The following is a 20,748-nucleotide window of genomic DNA, read 5'->3' as shown; positions in this document are numbered from 1 at the left end:
GGATATGAAATAGCCGGACGGAGTGGCCGAATGTTTCTAGGCGCTACAGTCTGGAATCGCGCGACCGCTACAGTCGCAGGTTCGAACCCTGCCTCGGGCATGGATGTGTGTGATGTCCTTAGGTTAGTTAGGTTTAAGTAGTTCTAAGTTCCAGGGGAATCATGACCTCAGCAGTTAAGTCCCATAGTGCTCAGAGCGATTTGAACCATTTGGATATGAAATGAGAGCATCGCATAGGTTCAGTAGTAACTAAAGATGACTTCTGTTTATTGGTAGAGTTCTAGGGAAATACAATCAGTATACAAAGGAGATTGCTTAAAAATCACTCGTGCGACCCATCCTAGAACATTTCTGGGACCTGTACCAAATAGGACTAATAGGGGATATTGAACGTGCACAGAGAGGGGTAGCACGAATGGACACAGGCTTGTGTGACCGTGGGAGACTGTCACAGATCGCTGAAGAAACTGAACTGGCAGATTCTCAAAGATAAACGTAACCAATCCCGAGAAAGCCTACTTACCAAGTCTCAAGACTCAGCTTTAAACGATGACACTAGAAATACGTTCCAACTCCCTACATATCGCTCACGTAGGGTCCATAAGACAAGATTAGATTAATTACAGCGCTCACACTGGCATTTAAACATCATTCTTCCCTCGCTCTATACGTCAATGGAACGGGAAAAGCGCTAAAACTGGTGCAATGTGACTTATGCTTTCCCGTGCACTTCACAGTGGTTTGCAGACTACAGATGTAGAAGGAGTTCAGTGCGATCGACTCCGACGAACACCTTACTAGTAGAGGTTGCTGAAATTCCACTGTGTTTTCGATGCCAGTACTTGAAAAGAAAATTTTGTTTGTCAGAAGAGTCAGCAGTCTAATAGCCGATTAATCGCTCTCCTGCGAGATATTAGAGACAGTCTTCCACTTATAAGGTTTACATTGGATATACGGGATGTTTGTCCTTTGCTGGTGGCAGAAATAAACTCAACCCGTACCATCGACCGTTCGATTCAAGCAGATAGCTACATAGTCCTATTGGTGATTCCATTCTGATATCAGTTGGAAAACCTCAATAATCACTACTTCAGTTTTATGAAAAATCGCTTCGATACAGTCAGTCCAAGTTTCAGTATTTACATTGATCTTTATTGGATTCACTTTGTTCATGTGTTTATTGATGACTCTCCATACAAGAAACTTAAAGCAGAATCAGCATTTCGTGTCCTTCAGCAGAAATATTCCACTGATTTTCTTTTACGCCATTTTGTTCAATTTTGACAGCGTAAACAATAGCGATTGAGTAGGCCTCAGATTTGGTCGCCAGTTGGGGATCCGGATTCTGCTAATAGTGTTAGATTGTAAAAGGGGGGTGCCGCAGCCTACTGGAAATTACACGAGAATCATTGCAAAACAGACGAAGAGGTATGAGAATCTCCCTTCTACGAGCGCCGGCTGATTTAGGATTGGTTTACAACGACAAGGTCGACCACTCGTGTAAGGACAGTGTTTCTGGCCTTACAATGAACGTCAGTCTACCATCATACGATATTAAGACATGGAAAAGGGAACCGACGGAGAGAGGACGCACAGAGCATTGGCGCCTTTCAATCCGATATATGTTATAAATGCGAAATCTTGTTTGTATGTTTGCTACCGCATCATGCTAAAACATCTGGACAGACCAGGATTAAATATGACGTGGAGGTAGCTTATACATTGAACTAACACGTAGGCTACGTTTAAAAATGTGTAGTACAAGATATTTATTTATCTGAAGGATATAACGTGAATTGTGGAATAATGACTGAGCTTTAAGCAACAATCAATTAAAAGTCATAACATCAAGGCCAATCAAAAAGCGCACTGGGTAAACGCTCATTTCCAGATTGGAAACTGCATTATGACAGTATTGCGTTTCAAGGCAACAGGTCACTGAAGACTTATCACAAACCCCAACATTCTTGGTGCGATTTGCTCTAATTAAATCTCAGTTAAATCCATGTTGGCAGTAATAACAGCCTTAACGAGCTACTAATAAATTAGATGAAAAAGCAACGTTAGAGTGATATGCACAGACGCGCGGTTATAGGCGTCATGTTATCGAACTGAATTGTGCGACCCTCCAGTTCGCATCCTGTTGTAGACAATTTTATTTTTTTACTTTCGCGTTTGTAAAAGATTCTGGGAGTTTCTTATTAGAAACTGATAAAATTATAACACTGTTTGCCACTAATGTTTGCTTCTCTTTATTAAGATTGTGTTCTTTTACGAGATAGCTCACACCCGGTGTCATCAAATTCAGAAAGCCGACAAGTTCCTTAACTCCAGGTTGTCTATGAAATCTTCTTGAAGTCTCACAAGGACGGTGTTATTAAAATACTGTATGACAAAGAGACGTCCTTCACATGTAGAACATCGTAGGATTTCAGTGAGGCTCATCTGATAGTCTGCCATAAAGGTCAACCCTACACTGCGAATGGAACAGTAATTACGATCACTCCTGGTCTCGAAAATTTCAGGCGCGCAGGAAGCTGATAATCACCTTGGTAGGAACTGACGAATGCATACCAACCGTCGTTCAATCTCTTCCTGCTTATATCGGATAGGTATAAAGATATCTCTCTCGCCAGCTGTCGTAAGAAAGAAGGTGATGAGAAGTACTTGCTGTTTTCCCGCAATTTCTTCGGATCGCTGCAAAACTGCGTACTGCAGAACCTTGTGGAATTGAAGGTACCTCTTCCAATAAATGCTATTGCTTTTTCTATCATAGGAATTCTGAAGTTTACAAGGCCTTTATTATTTTACTCGAGATAGTAACTTGTGTATATGAAATTTGGTGTATTCTCTGTGGATGCCTACATACTCTAATATACAGATGTATGCTTCTTAATCTCTGTTGAGTTCTTTTTTTATATTCTATTTTATCTATAGTTGATGTCATGCCAAGACTATATACTTATAAGTTTTGTACCTATGTGGTCATTATAAAATAATCTTGTATTATTGTTCGAACAATTTATATTGTAATTAATATGTTTTTGTCCTAAGGAAGGTCGCTGCATCTGGGCCGAAATGTTGGTTTAGTATTTTAAATATTTTGTAATACGACGCAGCAGTACACCCAGGTGATATATTTATATTTTAATTTCTCTGAATACTTGATACGATATTTGTACCAAGCTGCTCGCAGTCTCGTTCAGTCAAAGGAAGACAAACAATAAATTTCTTTTCCTCTATGCCTTCGACGATTTTGACAATGATGTAGAAATCCACAATGTTAAGAATTGCGTGTATAAGTCACAGCTGGAAAATACTAACGCGAATTCTTTACAGACGAATGGAAAAACTGGTAGAAGCCGACATCGGGGAAGATTAGTTTCGTTCCGTAGAAATGTTGGAACACGTGAGGCAATGCAGACCCTACGATTTATCTTAGAAGAAAGATTAAGGAAAGGCAAACCTACGTTTCTAGCATTTGTAGACTTAGAGAAAGCTTTTGACAATGTTCATTGGAATACTCTCTTTCGAATTCTGAAGGTGGCAGGGGTAAAATACAGGGAGCGAAAGGTTATTTACAATTTGTACAGAAACCAGATGGCAGTTATCAGAGTCGAGGGACATGAAACGGAAGCAGTGGTTGGGAAGGGAGTGAGACAGGGATGTAGCCTCTCCCCGATGCTATTCAATCTGTATATTGAGCAAGCAGTAAAGGAAACAAAAGAAAAGTTCGGAGTAGGTATTAAAATCCATGGAGAAGAAATAAAAACTTTGAGGTTCGCCGATGACATTGTAATTCTGTCAGAAACAGCAAAGGACTTGGAAGAGCAGTTGCACGGAATGGACTGTGTCTTGAAAGGACGGTATAAGATGAACATCAACAAAAGCAAAACGAGGGTAATGGAATGTAGTCGAATTAAGTCAGGTGATGCTGAGGGAATTAGATTAGGAAATGAGACACTTAAAGTAGTAAAGGAGCTTTGCTATTTGGGGAGCAAAATAACTGATGATGGTCGAAGTAGAGAGGATATAAAATGTAGACTGGCAATGGCAAGGAAAGCGTTTCTGAAGAATAGAAATTTGTTAACATTGAGTATTGATTTAAGTGTCAGGAAGTTGTTTCTGAACGTATTTGTATGGAGTGTAGCCATGTATGGAAGTGAAACATGGACGATAAACATTGTAGACAGGAAGAGAATAGAAGCTTTCGAAATGTGGTGCTACAGAAGAATGCTGAAGATTAGATGGGTAGATCACATAACTAATGAGGAGATATTGAATAGAATTGGGGTGAAGAGGAGTTTGTAGCACAACTTGACTAGAAGAAGGGATCGGTTAGCAGGACATGTTCTGAGGCATCAATGGATCACCAATTTAGTACTGGAGGGCAGCGTGGAGGGTAAAAATCGTAGAGGGAGACCAAGAGATGAGTACACTAAGCAGATTGAGAAGGATGTAGGTTGTAGTAGGTACTGGGAGATGAAGAAGCTTGCACAGGATAGAGTAGCATGGAGAGCTCCGTCAAACCAGTCTCAGTACTGAAGACCACAACAACAACGAGTCTCTGATGCTTTAGGGCATCCATGTGTGCTTATGTTTTCCTGCAGCTAGTCTCAGGTGTCAGGCGCCTTGCCACAGTGCGTGCGGCTCCAGTCCCGCCCTCGGGCATGGATGTGTGTGCTGTCCTTAGCGTAAGTTAGCGCAAGTTAGATTAGGTTAATGCAAGTCAGAAGTTTCTACAAATTTCCAGAATTTCCAGTCTGAGGTTCAACTTCCACAAGAAGTCTGATTAAGTTATGGTGGCATATGGTGTATCGTATACGCTAACAATAAATAATTATAGATATAAATTCAATTATTTTATTTATTTACGTTTAAATGTAGACTAAGTGGAATGCCACACTCAATTACTCGTAAGGACATGCTGTCAGGCATTGCTACGCTTAGCTTCCTTGTGTAATGCTTTCAGTATTGTAACAAATGTCTAATCTGGGAACATTACACTGATTTTTCTTTTCAGTTATGACGTTTATCTGGACGACAACAAAGTAGACAGCGTGCAGTTAAAGTTTGGAGGCGTTTACAATTATGTACTGGTTAAAACAGCAGAAATCACAAATGTAAGTAATTTTCTTTCGAATGTAGAAAATAACCATTGCCTTAGCAGATAATTTGAAAGATAACTATTATCACAAACTAAAATTAAAATTACTTTTGAGTTTAGAATAGGCTTTTTTATATACCTTATACTTAACACACAATTTTTGTACTGTTTACTCATTTCTATTTCTCTTTCAGCATCAGTTGTACACAGTGACATCTCCAAACTCGGTACATATGTTATGGCTGGTCCCACAGTACGTCGTAATAACAGCCGGGGAAGTTATGTTCTCCATTACTGGACTTGAATTTTCATATTCTCAGGTAAAAATACCACATGTTGCTACTAGAGAGGTATTTTTTAGATCTGTGAATAATTAGTTGCAGATTGTTTCTTGGGCTTTAAACCTAACACGTCTTGGATTTTGAAAATGAAAGGAAAGAGTGATTCATTAGCTGGGCGCGAGTACTTACAGAAGGATCCGACTACACAAATCCTGGAACCGTATTGGGGGATACTCATCATCTTCTCCTGTATTCGACGATACATCATTACAGGTTGATCTAGACGACTTGACCTAATAGATGGAATGAATAGTACCGCATGAGGAAAGTGATTGGGATTTGCATTCTGGAACAGTATTACAACGCACAGTTCGTCACAAGTATGTATGGCCCAGCTGAGAAGCTCTCATTCAGTCTAATGTGGCAACAGACAACCTGTGGAACGTTAAGAAAAGGATTACTACTTGCAAAGAAATTTAAAAGTTAAAATTCCTGTTGCGTCTTCCAAAATAATTTAGAATTGCGCGGTCAGAAATTGTTTTAGAGGAGTGAAAAAGAAATCCTATCCCGAAATTTTGACAAAACATATTTCGTCTCGCAATAAAAATTCCAATTTTTCTCAAGAAAAAAGTGAGGTTCTACAATTTTCGGAAAATAAGGTCCCGAACCATAAAGTGAGTTTGCCTGACAATGTTGCCCGGGAAAAAGAAAAAAGGCCTACCCTCTGTTGCCGGTTCGATACACAGTAGTAATGTGTCTAAATAAACCTTCTTTGAACAATCTGCTAAAGTGAAAACATTAGATTCTGTAGTAAAGTATGATCAACCTTTAAAATCTGATAACACAAACATCAAAATTTGTCTCTAGTATGGAAGAAGACCTCTGTATAATGGTTTCATTAACATCTTTCGAAAGGACGTAGTTTCCAGAACACGTATTACGACATTACAAGACTGATAATGAGATTGTTACTGGGTCATACTGGTACGTATTGAAAGTAACTCTTTAGTTATTTTTTTTTTAACTGACCTACAGAATTTTCACTGACAAAGACAACTTAAAGTATTCGTTTATTACCCACAATATACAAGCCCAACGCCATCTGACTGCTATACATTGACAACACGACTTCCAATAATTAACACAAAATAATGGCTCTGAATTGCAAGAAAACCTAACAATAATACTAATCCAAAAAATATTAAATTGAAGAAATATGACACTACCATCAACTCTGTTAATTGCCTAAACTCATTTAAATCACGCATCCCGAAGTGAAAACCCCCTACTTTTTCATAAGTCACTTACCTCACGGAAAATCGTCATAAAGCGGACTAAACAGTTATGGCAAGTAGCAACAACAGACAGATAAATACAAAGATTCTAGCTACTATAGACTCTAACTAATAGGAGGCATATGGTTAGCTAAAAGAAAGATTTCGCTGAAGAGCAAACAACGTATTTAGAAAATTTTACCTCATTCTAGTTATAATAATTATATAGTTGTGAGTACTTCCACTACCCAAGAATTATCAACCATACATCCATCCTCATACATTTCCTTGCGTATTTTTTTATAAACACATCATTTCATCTCACTTTACAATGCATGTCCTACCAACACAGAGTCTCCACTAAGAATATGATGTCCATAGACTTCCCTGTCCACACGCTAACTTCTAGTCCGTCCAACCACAGGATCTCTTGCCGAGGGCGCAGAGCGCTGTCAGCGATATTAACATAGTCTACAGTGCTGCCAACATACAAATAGCTTACTTACAGTATTACCAATGCTGTATCCAAACATTTTCTAACTGTAGAGGGAAAAGCAATGAATTTTGTAGCCAGAATTTTGCTGCACTTTCAACCAATTTTATTAAGGCGCTACCTGTTTCGTAGCGTCTAACCACACTATCAGGTGCATATAAGCATTAAAACAAGGTAAACAACATGCCGAAGATTATGGGAGTCCAACCTTCTTAGTTAAAACCCTAGTGCCCTTAAGGTGGATAGTCAATGAATAAAAAGTTGGGCGAGGGAAAACATCTGCATACAAATAAAATGAAAAATAAACGAATAGATTAATAAAAAGTTGAGAGACGGAAGACATCTGCAGATAAATAACTTTTTATTCACTGACTATACCCCCTGCGGACATTTTGGTTTTAACTAATAAGGTGTCTGAAATCATTGTTGTACCGGTATGCTGCCTAAAGCAGATAAAGAACCGGAACGTTCCTTTTGTCCATTCTCGAAGCTTCTGTGGCGTCCCGGTTGTGGCCAGGGTCCAAGCACTGCTGGTTGTGTGCGGGGCGTCAGATCAAGGGTGGGACGTACTGCTCCACGGATTTAACCTGAAAAGTTCTTGGCGGACGCGGATTAATTGTCTACTGCGCCTTACTATCCAATCAGATTAAATAAGGGTCGCCAGACTTCCTTCGACCCGTGAGATATGGTTAAACTCTCTCATCTCAAAAGCGAATAATTGAATAACCCAGTTGCTACTTAAGTGCTTTCAGGTAAGATTCTTGGATCTGTGGATCGGATTGGAAAGGTTCACCGCTAACTGTTCAGTAAGTCACATTCAGTTGACTATTAGCAGTTACTGCTGCTAATTACCTGACCACCAAACCGGAACACAGTTCAGTATCGATAGGGAAGAGGTCACTCAAAACCATCACTGTCAGATTTGCACTAATACACGTGATGTTTATTAGCATCGAACAACCCTAGCCAAGGCAGTCACTTTTTATCTAACTACCACTTCGACACTTCCAGCTAGCTAAAATATCCACATTTCCACAGAGCTCTTATCTTACCGCATCAGTCCACACTCATTACTCCTCATTATTCACAAAGCACAGACGGAAAATGCCTAACGAGAAATCGCTGCCCATGCGCGAGAACGCACTACGGATATTCGCAGTCTCCTGTGTCACACTCAGTCCCTCGTTGATCACGATAGATCACGAAACCCAGACTTCCAGAATACGCCTTGAAAATACCGTCTGCGGCGCAGAGAGCACACGGCCAGTCGACTGCCGCAGTTTCGTGAGCTCCCAACCTCTTCACGAACCTGTTTAAAATTTAGGCCTTTCAGCCAATCAGCAAACTAGAACAAACAGTAGGCATTTTCATCAGCCATTCCGCTGCTCCTGCATGCAGCATTTCTGTTAGGTTGTGCCCCTGGGAGGGACCGAGCGAGGTGCCTCAGTGGTTAGCACACTGGACTCGCATTCGGAAGGACGACGGTTCAATCCCGCGTCCGGCCATCCTGATTTAGGTTTTCCGTGATTTCCCTAAAATCTCTCCAGGCAAATGCCTGGATGGTTCCTTTGAAAGGGCACGGCCGACTTCCTTCCCCATCCTTCCCTAATCCGATGAGACCGATGACCTCGCTGTTTGGTCTCTTCCCCCAAACAACCAACCAACCAACCTGGCAGGACGTTAAGAACACTTTCCGCAATCGCCGTCATGGTGAAATTTCTCGCTTCGTCCTCCATGTAGGCTCCAGCCGACATTGTTTAGCAGGATTAGGGAAATACAGGCCCATCATCTTTAGCCGAAGAAAAAGCCCCTTCCTCCTATGAGCGGAAACTAGGCAAAGATGATACAAAATGAAAAAGGGGCTAACACACACAGGTGGACAGGAAATGATAGGTTACAGAACATGTAGTGACAGGCCTAAGTCGATGATTACACCTAGCTGCAACTAAATGTCCCGAGTCCATTGGCGAAGAGTACGAGATGCAGTTGCAGTGCAGTAGTCAACATGTCGCACCATATTCGACCTTTACGCTAAATGTATACATTGTAAGAATTAAACTATAGAATAGGCGACCGCCTTGCTGGGTTGGCTCCAATGGTTCTTGCCCGATCACCGAAGCTGCGCAACGTTTGACGCGGTTAGTATTTGAATGGATGACAGCCTATGAATACCGGATTCTGGTGGATCACGCAAGTCACCAAAGCGACGTCCAACTGAAAGACTTGCACCAGCCCGTTGAGCCGTATATTATTACTATTACTACTATTATTATTATTATTATTATTACTATTATCATCTACAAAGTCATATTACAGAAGCATGACCACTTGCCTACTACCATGTAACATAGCAACAATCCGAACTTAGACTTAAGTTTCAGTAATAATCTACTGTCCAACCACTATACGTTCGATGAGCTTTCGTTGTCTTCATACAGTATGCATCTGAAATATTCCACTGACTTAAGCAGTTTATTCTGTGAATTACTGTCAGTTTGCAGTCATTTGGAAATATAAAAGTTCAGACTGAATACTCTTGGCCCATTCCCGGAAAGGAGATGTGCGGGAGAGTTGTCTTGAAAGATGCCATAACGATCTGAATCAACCATGCTGCAGCTTAACATCACCCACATGGCCTAGAAAAGTATTATTTCTCGTAAAAACGAGAAAACTGCAAAACAAAATAATTCTTTCATTTAACAATTTTTATTGGCTTCATTCTTGGAAGGTGGTTACTGAAGTAGAGATAACTGCAAATTACTGGACGCCTTTAATACATCAAAAAAAGTTTTGCATCGCCTCGGTTCCGAGATTTCCGGAACCTGTACAGAAAATTGGTATAGAGATCAACATAAACATCACTTTCGCCCTTTTTATTGCTCATGAAAACAACACCTTGCATGTTGTACCACCACACAGTGAGACCTTCAGAGTTGGTGGTCCAGACTGCTGTACACACCGGTACCTCTAATACCCAGTAGCAAGTCCTCTTGCATTGCTGCATACCTGTATTCGTCATGGAATACTATCCACAAGTTCATCAAGGCACTGTTGGTCCAGATTGTCCCACTTCTCAACGGTGATTCGGCGTAGATTCCTCAGAGTGGTTGGTGGGTCACGTCGTCCATAAACAGACCTTTTCAATCGATCTCAGGCATGTTCGATAGGGTTCATGTCTGGAGAACATGCTGACCAGTCTAGTCGAACGATGTCGTTATCCTGAATGAAGTCATTCGCAAGATGTTCACGATGGAGCCGCGAATTGTCGTCCATGAAGACGAATACCTCGCCAGTATGCTGCCGATATGATTGCACTATCGGTCGGAGGATGGCATTCACGTATCGTACAGCCGTTATGGCGCCTTCTGTGACCACCAGCGGCGTACGTCGGCCCCAGATAATGCCACCCCAAAATACCAGGGAACCTCCACCTTGCTGCAATCGCTGTATAATGTGTCTAAAGCGTTCAGCCTGACCGGGTTGCCTCCAAACACGTCTCCGACGATTGTCTGTTTGAAGACATATGCGACACTCATCGGTGAAGAGAGGGTGATGCCAATCCTGAGCGGTCCATTCGGCATGTTGTTGGGCACATCTGTACCGCACTGCATGGTGTCGTGGTTTCAAAGATGGACCTTGCCATGGACGTCGGGAGTGAAGTTGTGCATCATGCAGCTTATTACGCACAATTTGAGTCATAACACGACGTCCTGTGGCTGCACGAAAAGCATTATTCAACATGGTCAGGGTTCCTTCGAGCCATAATCCGTAGGTAGCGGTCATCCACTGCAGTAGTAGCCCTTGGGCGGCCTGAACGAGGCATGTCATCGACAGTTCCTGTCTCTCAGTATCTCCTCCATGTCCGAACAACATCGTTTTGGTTCACTCCGAGTCGCCAGGGCACTTCCCTTGTTGAGAGCCCTTCCTGGCACAAAGTAACAATGCGGACGCGATCGAACCGCGGTGTTGACCGTGTAGGCTTGGTTGAACTACAGACAACGTGAGCCGTGTACCTCCTCCCCGACGGTATGACTGGAACTGATCGACTGTCGGTCCCCCTCCGTCTAATAGGCGCTGCTCATGCATGGTTGTTTACATCTAGGGGCGGGTTTAGTGACATCTCTGAACAGTCAAAGGAGCTGTATCTGTGATAAAATATCCACAGTCAACGTCTATCTTCAGGTGATCTGAGAACCGAGGTGATCCAAACTTGATTTGTGCATTGCATAGTTCTGCGTGCATAACCCTGTTGATATTGTTGTTGGGGTATTCAGTCCAGAGACAGATTTCATGTAGCTCTTCAGTTCTAGCCTATCCTATGAAAGCCTCTTCACCTCAGAGTAGTTACTGCAACTTTACAGCCATCTGAATCTGCCTACGGTATTCATACCTAGGTCATCCTATACAATTTTCACCCTCCACACTTCCCAAATTGACGATTCCTTGATGCCTCACCACATGTCCTATTAACCGTTCCCTTCTTTTAGTATAGCCATAACTTTTTGTCTCTCAATTCGATTCAGCAGCACCTCATTAGTTTTCGATCTATCCATCAAATCGTCAAGTTTAGTTCGTAGGACATTCTAAAGTCTTATATTCTCTTCTTGTCTCCACCGTTTACAGCCCACGCTTCACTTCCATACAAGGCTACACTCTAAGGTTGCTAACAATTGTATTTATGTTGGATAATATTAAACCCTCCATTTTAAGCATCCTTTTCTTGCTATTGCCGATTTATATTTCATATCCTCTCTATTTCAGCCATCATCAGTTATTTTGCCGCCGAAATAGAAGAAACTGCTTTTAGTATCTCCTTTCCTGATCTAATTCCCTCAGAATCGCCTGTTTTAATTCGACTACATTCCATTTCCTTTATTTTAGTTTTGTTGATGTTCATGATGTAACCTTTTTACAAGACACTACCGATTCTGTTCAACTGTTCTTACAAGCTCGTCGGTTATGCTTTGGGAGCCACTTTTACACCCACGAGCAACAACTCGCACAGTGGAAACAACTACTGCTGCACTGTTTCTTACGTGAGAATCTTTGTGACGATTGCACATTTCCGAAAGAAAAATCGGCTAACAGAATGCTGTTCTTCAAAGATACTTTCTTAGACCAGATACACCATCGTAACTATAACTCTATACGTTATCTTTACGTAAATGTTAATCGAACACACTTGATAATGTTGTTAAATAACACTTATAAATCTTTCAGTTCCTTGCATTCACTATACACCGAGGTGACAAAAGTCACAATATATCTCCTAATATCTTGTCGGACTTCCTTTTGCCCGGCGTATCGCATCAACTCGACGTGGCATGGACTCAACAAGTCGTTCGAAGTCCCCTGCAGAATTATAGAACCATACTGCCCCTACAGAGGTCCATAATTGCGAAAGTGTTTCCGGTGCAGGATTTTGTGCACGAACTGAACTCTCGATTGTGTCCCACAAATGTTCGATGAGATTTATGTCTGGTGATCTGGCTGGCCAAATCATTCACTCGAATTGTCCGGAATATTCTTCAAACCTGTCGCGAACAAGTGTGACCTGATAACATGGCGTAGTGTCAGCTATAAAAATGCCATCGTTGTATGATCTCCAGGTAGCCGAACATACCATTTTGAGTCAATGATCGGTTCAGTTGGATCAGAGGATTCTGTCTGTTCCATGTAAACACAGACCGCACTATCACGAAGCTACCACAAGCTTGCACAGTGCCTTGTTGACAACTTGGGTCCTTGGCTTCGTTGTGTCACTCGACATCTATCATCAGCTCTTACCAACTGAAATTGGGACTCATCTAACCATTCTGCGGTTTTCCAGTCGTCTTTGGCCCAACCCATATGGTCACGAATCCAGGAGAGGCACTGCAGGTGATGCCGTGTTGTTAGCAAAGGCACTAGCGTCGGTCGTCTGCTGCCATAGCCCATTAACGACAAATTTCACTGTACTATCCTACCGGATACGTTCGTCGTAGGCTCCACATTGATTTCTGCGGTTATTTCGCGCTGTGTTGCTTGTCTGTTAACACTGACAACTCTATGCGAAAGCCACTGCTCTCGGTCGTTAAGTGAAATCTGCGTTGTCTGAGGTGAGAGGTAATGCCCGAAATTTGGTATTCTCGGCATACCCTTGACTGTTGATCTCGGGATATTGAATTTCCTAACGATTTCCGAAATGAAATGTCCCATACATCTAGTTCCAACTACCGTTCCTTGTTCAAAGTCTATTACTTCCGTTATGCAGCCACAGTCAGGTCAGAAAGCTTTCCATATGAAACACCTGAGTACAAATGACAGCTCCGCCAATGCATTGCCCTTTTATACATTGTGTACGCGATACTACCACCATCCGCATATGTGCATATCGCTATGTCGTGGCTTCTGTCACCTCAGTGTGTCATGTGTGTGTAATATTACTGAAATACCCTCCGAGTTTAGGGGAATAAGACACTTAACGTAGTAGAGTTTTTTGCTATTTGGGCGGAAAAAGAACCAATGCTGACCGAAATAACGAAGATATAATACAGACTAAGTAGCAAGAAAACCGTTTCTGAAAAACGGAAATACATTACATAGAAAGTCAATGTAAATGTTACAAAGTGTTTTCTGGAAGTATTTGTCTGAAGTGTAACGTTATGTGAGCAGCTAAACGGGGTCGACAAACAGTAAAAACAAGGAAAGAACAGAAGCTTTTGAAATGTGGTGTTATTGAAACCAAATGGTTCAAATGGCTCTAAGCATTATGGGACTTGACATCTGAGGTCATCAGTCCCCTAGACTTAGAACTAATTAAACCTAACTAACCTAAGGACATCACACAGATCCGTGCCCACGGCAGGATTCGAACCTGTAACTGTAGCAGCAGCGCGGTTCCCGACTGAAGCGCCTAGAACCGCTCGGTCACATCGACCGGCTGAGGTGCTACTGAAGTATGGGCAGATCGAGTAAGTATTGAATCGTTTTGGGGTGTTGGCGCAACGTGACTCTAAGAAGGGCTCGGTTAAAAGGACACATCCTGAGGCAGCAAGGAATTGTCAATTTGGGGAAAAAAAAGGAGGTATAGAATGTAAAATTAGGAAGGGGAACCAAACCTTCGCCACAGTAGTCAGTTTCAAATGGATGTAGGTTGCAGTTAGTAACACAGAGATGAAGAGACTTGCACAGAATTGACAACCGTGGAGAGCTGCGCCAAACCAGCTGCAGCCTTCCGACTAAAAGGCCAACACATGTGCCACAGAAAGAATTTACCGAAAAACCTGTTTTGGAAACTGTTGTGTACTAATAATCACAGTCGTGGCTTATAGGAATCTGCCTATTGCATTTCTATTGATAATGCACTCTAAAAAAAGAAAGATCGACGCATCACGAAGGAATTATCCGAATGGGATGGAAATCGGTAGACGTGATGTACACATACAGACAAACAAGGGTCACTCCAAAAGAAATGCACACTATTTTTTTAAAATCCATCTTTTATTCTACATGTTTGAAAGTTTTACAGTGTGTAGATACATCTTTAGGAACAATATTTTCATTTCTCCACATAATTTCCATCCCTCTCAACTGCCTTACGCCATCTTGGAACCAGCGCCTGTATACCCGCACGGTAAAATTTTGGACCAACCTGTTGGGGCCACTGTTTGGCAGCATACACAATAGAGTCATCATCTTCAAACCTTGTTCCACGAAGAGAGTCTTTCAGTTTCCCAAAGAGATGATAGTCACATGGAGCCAGGTCAGGACTGTAAGGCGGGTGTTTCATTGTTTTCCATCCGAGTTTTGTGATCGCTTCCATGGTTTTTTGACTGACATGTGGCCACGCATTGTCGTGCAACAGCAAAACATCCTGCTTTTGCCGATGTGGTCGAACACGACTCAGTCGAGCTTGAAGTTTCTTCAGTGTCGTCATATGTGCATCTGTCAGCAGTCACCAATTCGTTAACTCTCTGCACATTGTCTGGAGTGTGTGCAGTACGAGGCCTGTGCTCCGAGGACAGACCTCAATACTGCTGTTCCCGCTTTCATCACGTAACCTGCTTGCCCACCGACTAACTGTACTGCGATCGACAGCAGCACCTCCAAACACCTTTTTCAACCTCTTGTGGATGTTTCCCACTGTCTCATTTTCACAGCACAGGAATTCTATGACAGCACGTTGCTTCTGACGGATGTCAAGTGTACCAGCCATCTTGAAGACATGCTGTGACGGCGCCACTCACGGGAACAGGTTGAACTAAGTTTGAAAACAAGCGCGAAGGATGTATCTACACATTGTAAAATTTTCACGCATGCAGAATGAAAACTGCTCTTTTACAAAAATAGTGTAATTTCAGAGCTTCACAAATTGGGCAATTCAACAGCACTTTGGTCCACCTCTATCCCCTAATGCAAGTACTAATTCAGCATAACATTGATTGATAGTATGGCGCGTTAGATCATCAAAATGCCGAGCTGGTTGGCGGGCGCTGTCCATAATGCCCCAAACGTTCTTAGTAGGTGAGATATCCGGCGACTTCGGTGGCCAAGATAGGATTTGGCAGGCCTGAAGATAAGCATCAGAAACTCTCGCCGTGTGCAGGTGGGCATTATCTTGCTGAAACGTAAGTACAGGGTGGCTTGCCGCCGGCCGGAGTGGCCGAGCGGTTCTAGGCGCTTCAGTCAGGAACCGCGTGACCGCTACGGTCGCAGGTTCGAATCCTGCTTCAGGCGTGGATGTGTGTGTTAGGTTTACGTAGTTCTACGTTCTAGGGGACTGATGACCTCAGATGTTAGGTCCCATAGTGCTCAGAGCCATTTGAACCATTTTGGTGGCTTGCCGTGGAGGGCAACAAAACGGGCCGTAGAATACCGGCGCGCATCGCTGTGCTGTGTGGGTGCCGTGGATGACAGTAAAAGTGGTTCTGCTATGAAATGAAACGGCACCCCAGACCATCACTCCTGGTTGCCGGACCGTATGGCAGGCGAGAGTCAGGTCGGTATCCAACAGCTGTCCGAGGCATCTCCAGGCACTTCTTCGCTGGTCATTGAGGCTCAGTTCGAAGCGGGTCTCATCACTGACAAGTCTACTCCAGTCAATGAGATTTCTCGCCGACCGTGTGTCTGGAGACGCCCCGGACAGTGGTGGTATACCAACCTGACTATCGCCTGCCATACCGCCCCGACAACCGGGAGTGATACTGGGGGATGCCATTTCTTTTCATAGCAGGATCCCTTTGGTTGTCATGTGCGGCAGCCTTACAACACAGCGGTACGTCGAAGATACTCTACGACCCGTTTTCTTGTCCATCATGCAAGCCATCCTGGGCTTACTTTTCAGCAAGATAATGCCCGGGCACATACGGCGAGAGTTTCTACTGCTTGTCTTCGTGCTTGCCAAACCCTAGGCCAACGAGGTCGCCGGATCTCTCCCCAGTCGAGAACGTTTGAAGCATTGTGGGCAAGAACACCCAACAGCTTTGGATTTCGACAATCTAACGCACCAATTGGACAGAATTTTGCACGACATCCGTCAGGAAGGCATCCAACAACTCTATCAATCCATGCCAAGCCCAATAACAGCTTGCATAAGAGACAGAGGTGCACCAACGTGCTATTGACTTGCTCAGTTTATGAAGCTCATTATCTTCAATAAATCATCCAACTTTTCCGAAATCTTGAGTCATTTGTTTGACTGCACACGTACATCGAATCTACTGATTTCCGTCCCATTCGGATAATTGTCTGGCTCTGAGCACTATGGGACTTAACATCTGAGATCATCAGTCCCCTAGAACTTAGAACTACTTAAATCTAACTAACCTAAGGACCTCACACACATCCATGCCCGAGGCAGGATTCGAACCTGCGACCGTAGCTATTGCGCAGTTCCAGACTGAAGCGCCTAGAACCGCTCGGCCACACCGGCCAGCCATTCGGATAATTCTTTCGTAGTGCGTCTTCGTAGAGTGAATTACGGCGGAAACCAGGAACTGGGAATCCTGAGCGAATACGAGGCGTGTTTTGTTAAGTAAGTACCGTTTTGAAATTTAAAAAAAGACGTGCTAAGATATCTCAATAATTTTATTTTTACATGAGAGCCTGTACCTTAATATACGCACTGACGCCATAACAGTCTGATTCTTCCTTGTTTACGTTGTGTACTGAGTGTTTAAGATGCCTCCGATAGTCGTGAGTCCCGACGACTGTGAAGTACGGGCTGTTATAAGATTTCTTAGTGCTAAAGGCCTAAAAGCAATCGATATTCATCGTGACATCTGTGCAGTTTACGGAGAAAACATTATGAGTGATGGAATGGTAAGAAAGTGGGTGAGAGCATTTAAAGATGGCCGCACAAATGTGTACGATGAACAACGGAGTGGGCGTCCTTCGGTCGTTAATGAAAGTTTGGTACAGGAAGTGGACAATAAAGTGAGAGAAAACAGACGCTTTACGATTCCCTCCTTGCGGGATGACTTTCCTAAGGTTTCTCGTAGTCTTTTGTGTGGCATTGTGACCGAGCACTTGAATTACCGAAAATTGTGCGCACGCAGGGTACCGAAAATGTTGATGGATGTGCTCAAAATCAAATGTTTAGACAGTGCATTGACTTTCCTTGAGCGGTACCACAACGACGGTGATGATTTCTTAAGCCAAATCGTTACGGGCGATGAAACATGGGTGGCCTACGTCTCACCAGAATCAAAGCAACAGTCCATGGAAGTTGAGCAAGGGCATCGTTCTGCTGCAAGACAATGCCCGTCCGCATGTGGCAAATCAGACCAATGTCTGGGAAACTCTAGATCATCCTCCGTGCAGCCCCGATCTTGCGCCCAGTGACTACCATCTGTTCCGGCACTTGAAGAAACACCTGGGCTGTCAGCGTCTTCAAGGCAATAACGAAGTCAAAACAGTGGTGATGCAGTGGTTAACAAGTCAGGCAGCAGACTTCTATGAGGACGGTATTCAAAAACTGGTTCAACGTTATGACAAGTGCCTCAATATTGGCGGAAATTATGTGGAAAAGTAGATTAAGGTACAGGCTTTCATGTAAAAATAAAATTATTGAGATATCTTAGCACGTCTTTTTTTAATTTCAAAACGGTACGCACTTAAAAAAACACGCCTTGTACAATCTTGCCACTGCAGTAAATGAAAATTATTGACATTTGATACATTCTGAAACCAGCCTTGGTCTTTGGGTCTTCAGTAGTGCCAGGGAATAACGGGTGCCTGCATCGAGCCACACGTCTATTCACATTATCTGCAGCCGAATTAAGGAGGGTATTTATTTTAAACGTGGGTGGAAGACAGAAATCATTTCGGTCGAGGAATTCAGTAAGTAGGGCGACAATGGTGGCTTAGGAAGATTGATGCTCTGATAGTCCCTGGTTATGAACAGCGACACTCCGCGATGTCATCTTTGCCGGTATCGTAGCTGATTTTTATAGCGTTGACACTAAATCGGTATGGTGTAATGTAAGTTATGATGATCACTTTTTCTGTGAAATATGTTAATATTAAAAAGGAAACAGGACATCAGGGATGTGTTTCCTACTTGATATTTTTGTCATATACTGTCACGCAACGACGGCTGATTGAGATAAAATTGAACATGTGTTTCAGGCTCCAGCGAGTATGAAATCTCTTCTAACATCCGGTTGGCTGCTCTCAGTTGCTGTTGGAAACTTGATTGTCATCATAATCGAAGGAGCAAAAATTTTTGAAAGCCAGGTAAGGCAAAATAACTGAAATACAAAAACAATACTAAAGAATCGAGAAGTATGTGTCACATGTTTTCTTAGATCACTGGCATTTTCTCGGAAAGCAGAACGAAAATAACAGATGTATTTCTGTCACTAACCAGTCAAGGGATACCTTTCAGTTAAGAGAGAGAAATTACTGGATAGGAAAATAAACATTTGAAGACAATTTTTCCAGTACTCTCGATTTCAGTATGTGATGAAAAACCACATTTTTCGAAACTCGTCGACGGCGAAAATATGTGGGTAGCAACGAACACTTACTGTTTGTGTGTTACCAGTGAGCTTTATATGAAACAAATGTCACATCCTTGACAGTAGGAACAGAATACTGAAAGAACGATTACAAGAAAAATGTATTTGCACGTAAGTAGAAGCGCCATTTTCAGAAAAATTGAAACGTTTTGCAAAAATCATCTTGTAATGAATTGAATTTGACGGATCGTGTAATAATATTAAATAGATTTAAAAAAGTTTTTTGTTTCGTGTCTAAACTAGAAGGAATTCCCCAATATTAGCCAGATTACGATTGAATGAATCCAGCACTGTTGATTTTTATAAATGGACAACTTTTATTTCGTTTGGGTTTATTGTAATTTAATCACACAATGGTCATTATTTAGAAACGTGTTGTATTCAGATGTGTTGATGTTAATGTTAATTTACTTGTAAATGTCAGAATCGGACTGTTCATCGAGAGCCTTTGACAGGCAGGTCCTAGAGGGCTGCTAATGCAACTTCCTCACTGATACCGATGGCGCCAACTAACCTCTTATTTCTTTTATTTCATCTGCCCACTTTTCTCTGCCTATGTGCTCAGTTTGTCAGTATTCTCTTGCAGGTTGTGTCGTTGAACCCCGTAGGATTTAAAAGAAATGTTTGTATTAACGTGTACGTTGGGTAATCTCTCTTATTGATTGGATGTTGTTTTTGACGCAGGCTAACACGTTCTTCCTGTTTGCTGGCCTGATGATTGTAGATATGGGAATATTTGGCTTAATGGCCAGAGGGTACAAGTACGTGGAAAAACCACAAGACGGCGACAGCGAAGAAGACTTAAAGAGTGATGATGTTAACAGCGTCAAACAAGAACAAGGACTCGAGAACCCGAATTTCAAGCCTGAAGAATAATTTATTTCTATATGCAGCAAAGATAATATCATATAATCATCTGTGTAAAAACTATATCTCACGTAATACTTAGATCTACATGTTACGTAGAAACCTCTCATCGACTTTTGTACATTCTCTCATCTGTAAATACAAGCAACTTGCATCAACATTTTTATAATTCAGTAATATCTGTCAAAATGTGCTTTGATCCAAATAACAAAATAACAGATTTATTTTCTAATTTAAGGAATCTGGCAGTTGTTCTGTATGGCCTACCATGTTACCCCCATCCTCCAAATTTGCGAATGGAATTTTCTCACACGTTCTTCCAAGGGTACCGTTCAAGGAACAAACATGATGCACTTAGAACATCCACTGAGGTCACATCTTCACCGCCCGAGTAGCGAGGGAAGAAAAAAGCAGCCGGCCGAAGTGGCCGTGCGGTTAAAGGCGCTGCAGTCTGGAACCGCAAGACCGCTGCGGTCGCAGGTTCGAATCCTGCCTCGGGCATGGGTGTTTGTGATGTCCTTAGGTTAGTTAGGTTTAACTAGTTCTAAGTTCTAAGGGACTAATGACCTCAGCAGTTGAGTCCCATAGTGCTCAGAGCCATTTGAACCATTTTGAAGAAAAAAGCAGAGAGAGAAATCGAATCCGCCCGGTGGATCACAGACCATACATATCCTGGATGTGATTCTTAGGCGGTTTCCCACATCCGACATGGTGAAGATCTGGC

At 42.5% G+C, this 20,748-nt stretch overlaps 1 protein-coding gene across 1 annotated transcript in view; it reads left to right on the top strand.

The window, feature by feature from the left end:
• LOC124613375 (solute carrier family 15 member 1-like) overlaps positions 1-20,261 on the top strand; it is a 212,821-nt gene extending 192,560 nt beyond the window's left edge. Inside the window, exons 14-17 of the mRNA XM_047142076.1 lie at positions 5,024-5,123; positions 5,302-5,427; positions 18,766-18,873; positions 19,842-20,261. Coding sequence (XP_046998032.1) covers positions 5,024-5,123; positions 5,302-5,427; positions 18,766-18,873; positions 19,842-20,033 — 526 coding nt within the window. The 3' untranslated portion in view covers positions 20,034-20,261. The remainder of the gene's footprint in view (positions 1-5,023; positions 5,124-5,301; positions 5,428-18,765; positions 18,874-19,841) is intronic.
• Positions 20,262-20,748: the final 487 nt, after the last annotated feature.

The sequence above is a fragment of the Schistocerca americana genome, chromosome 4 (assembly GCF_021461395.2).
Source record: "Schistocerca americana isolate TAMUIC-IGC-003095 chromosome 4, iqSchAmer2.1, whole genome shotgun sequence".
Lineage (NCBI taxonomy): Eukaryota > Metazoa > Arthropoda > Insecta > Orthoptera > Acrididae > Schistocerca > Schistocerca americana.
This window is presented reverse-complemented; position numbering and strand designations above follow the sequence as displayed.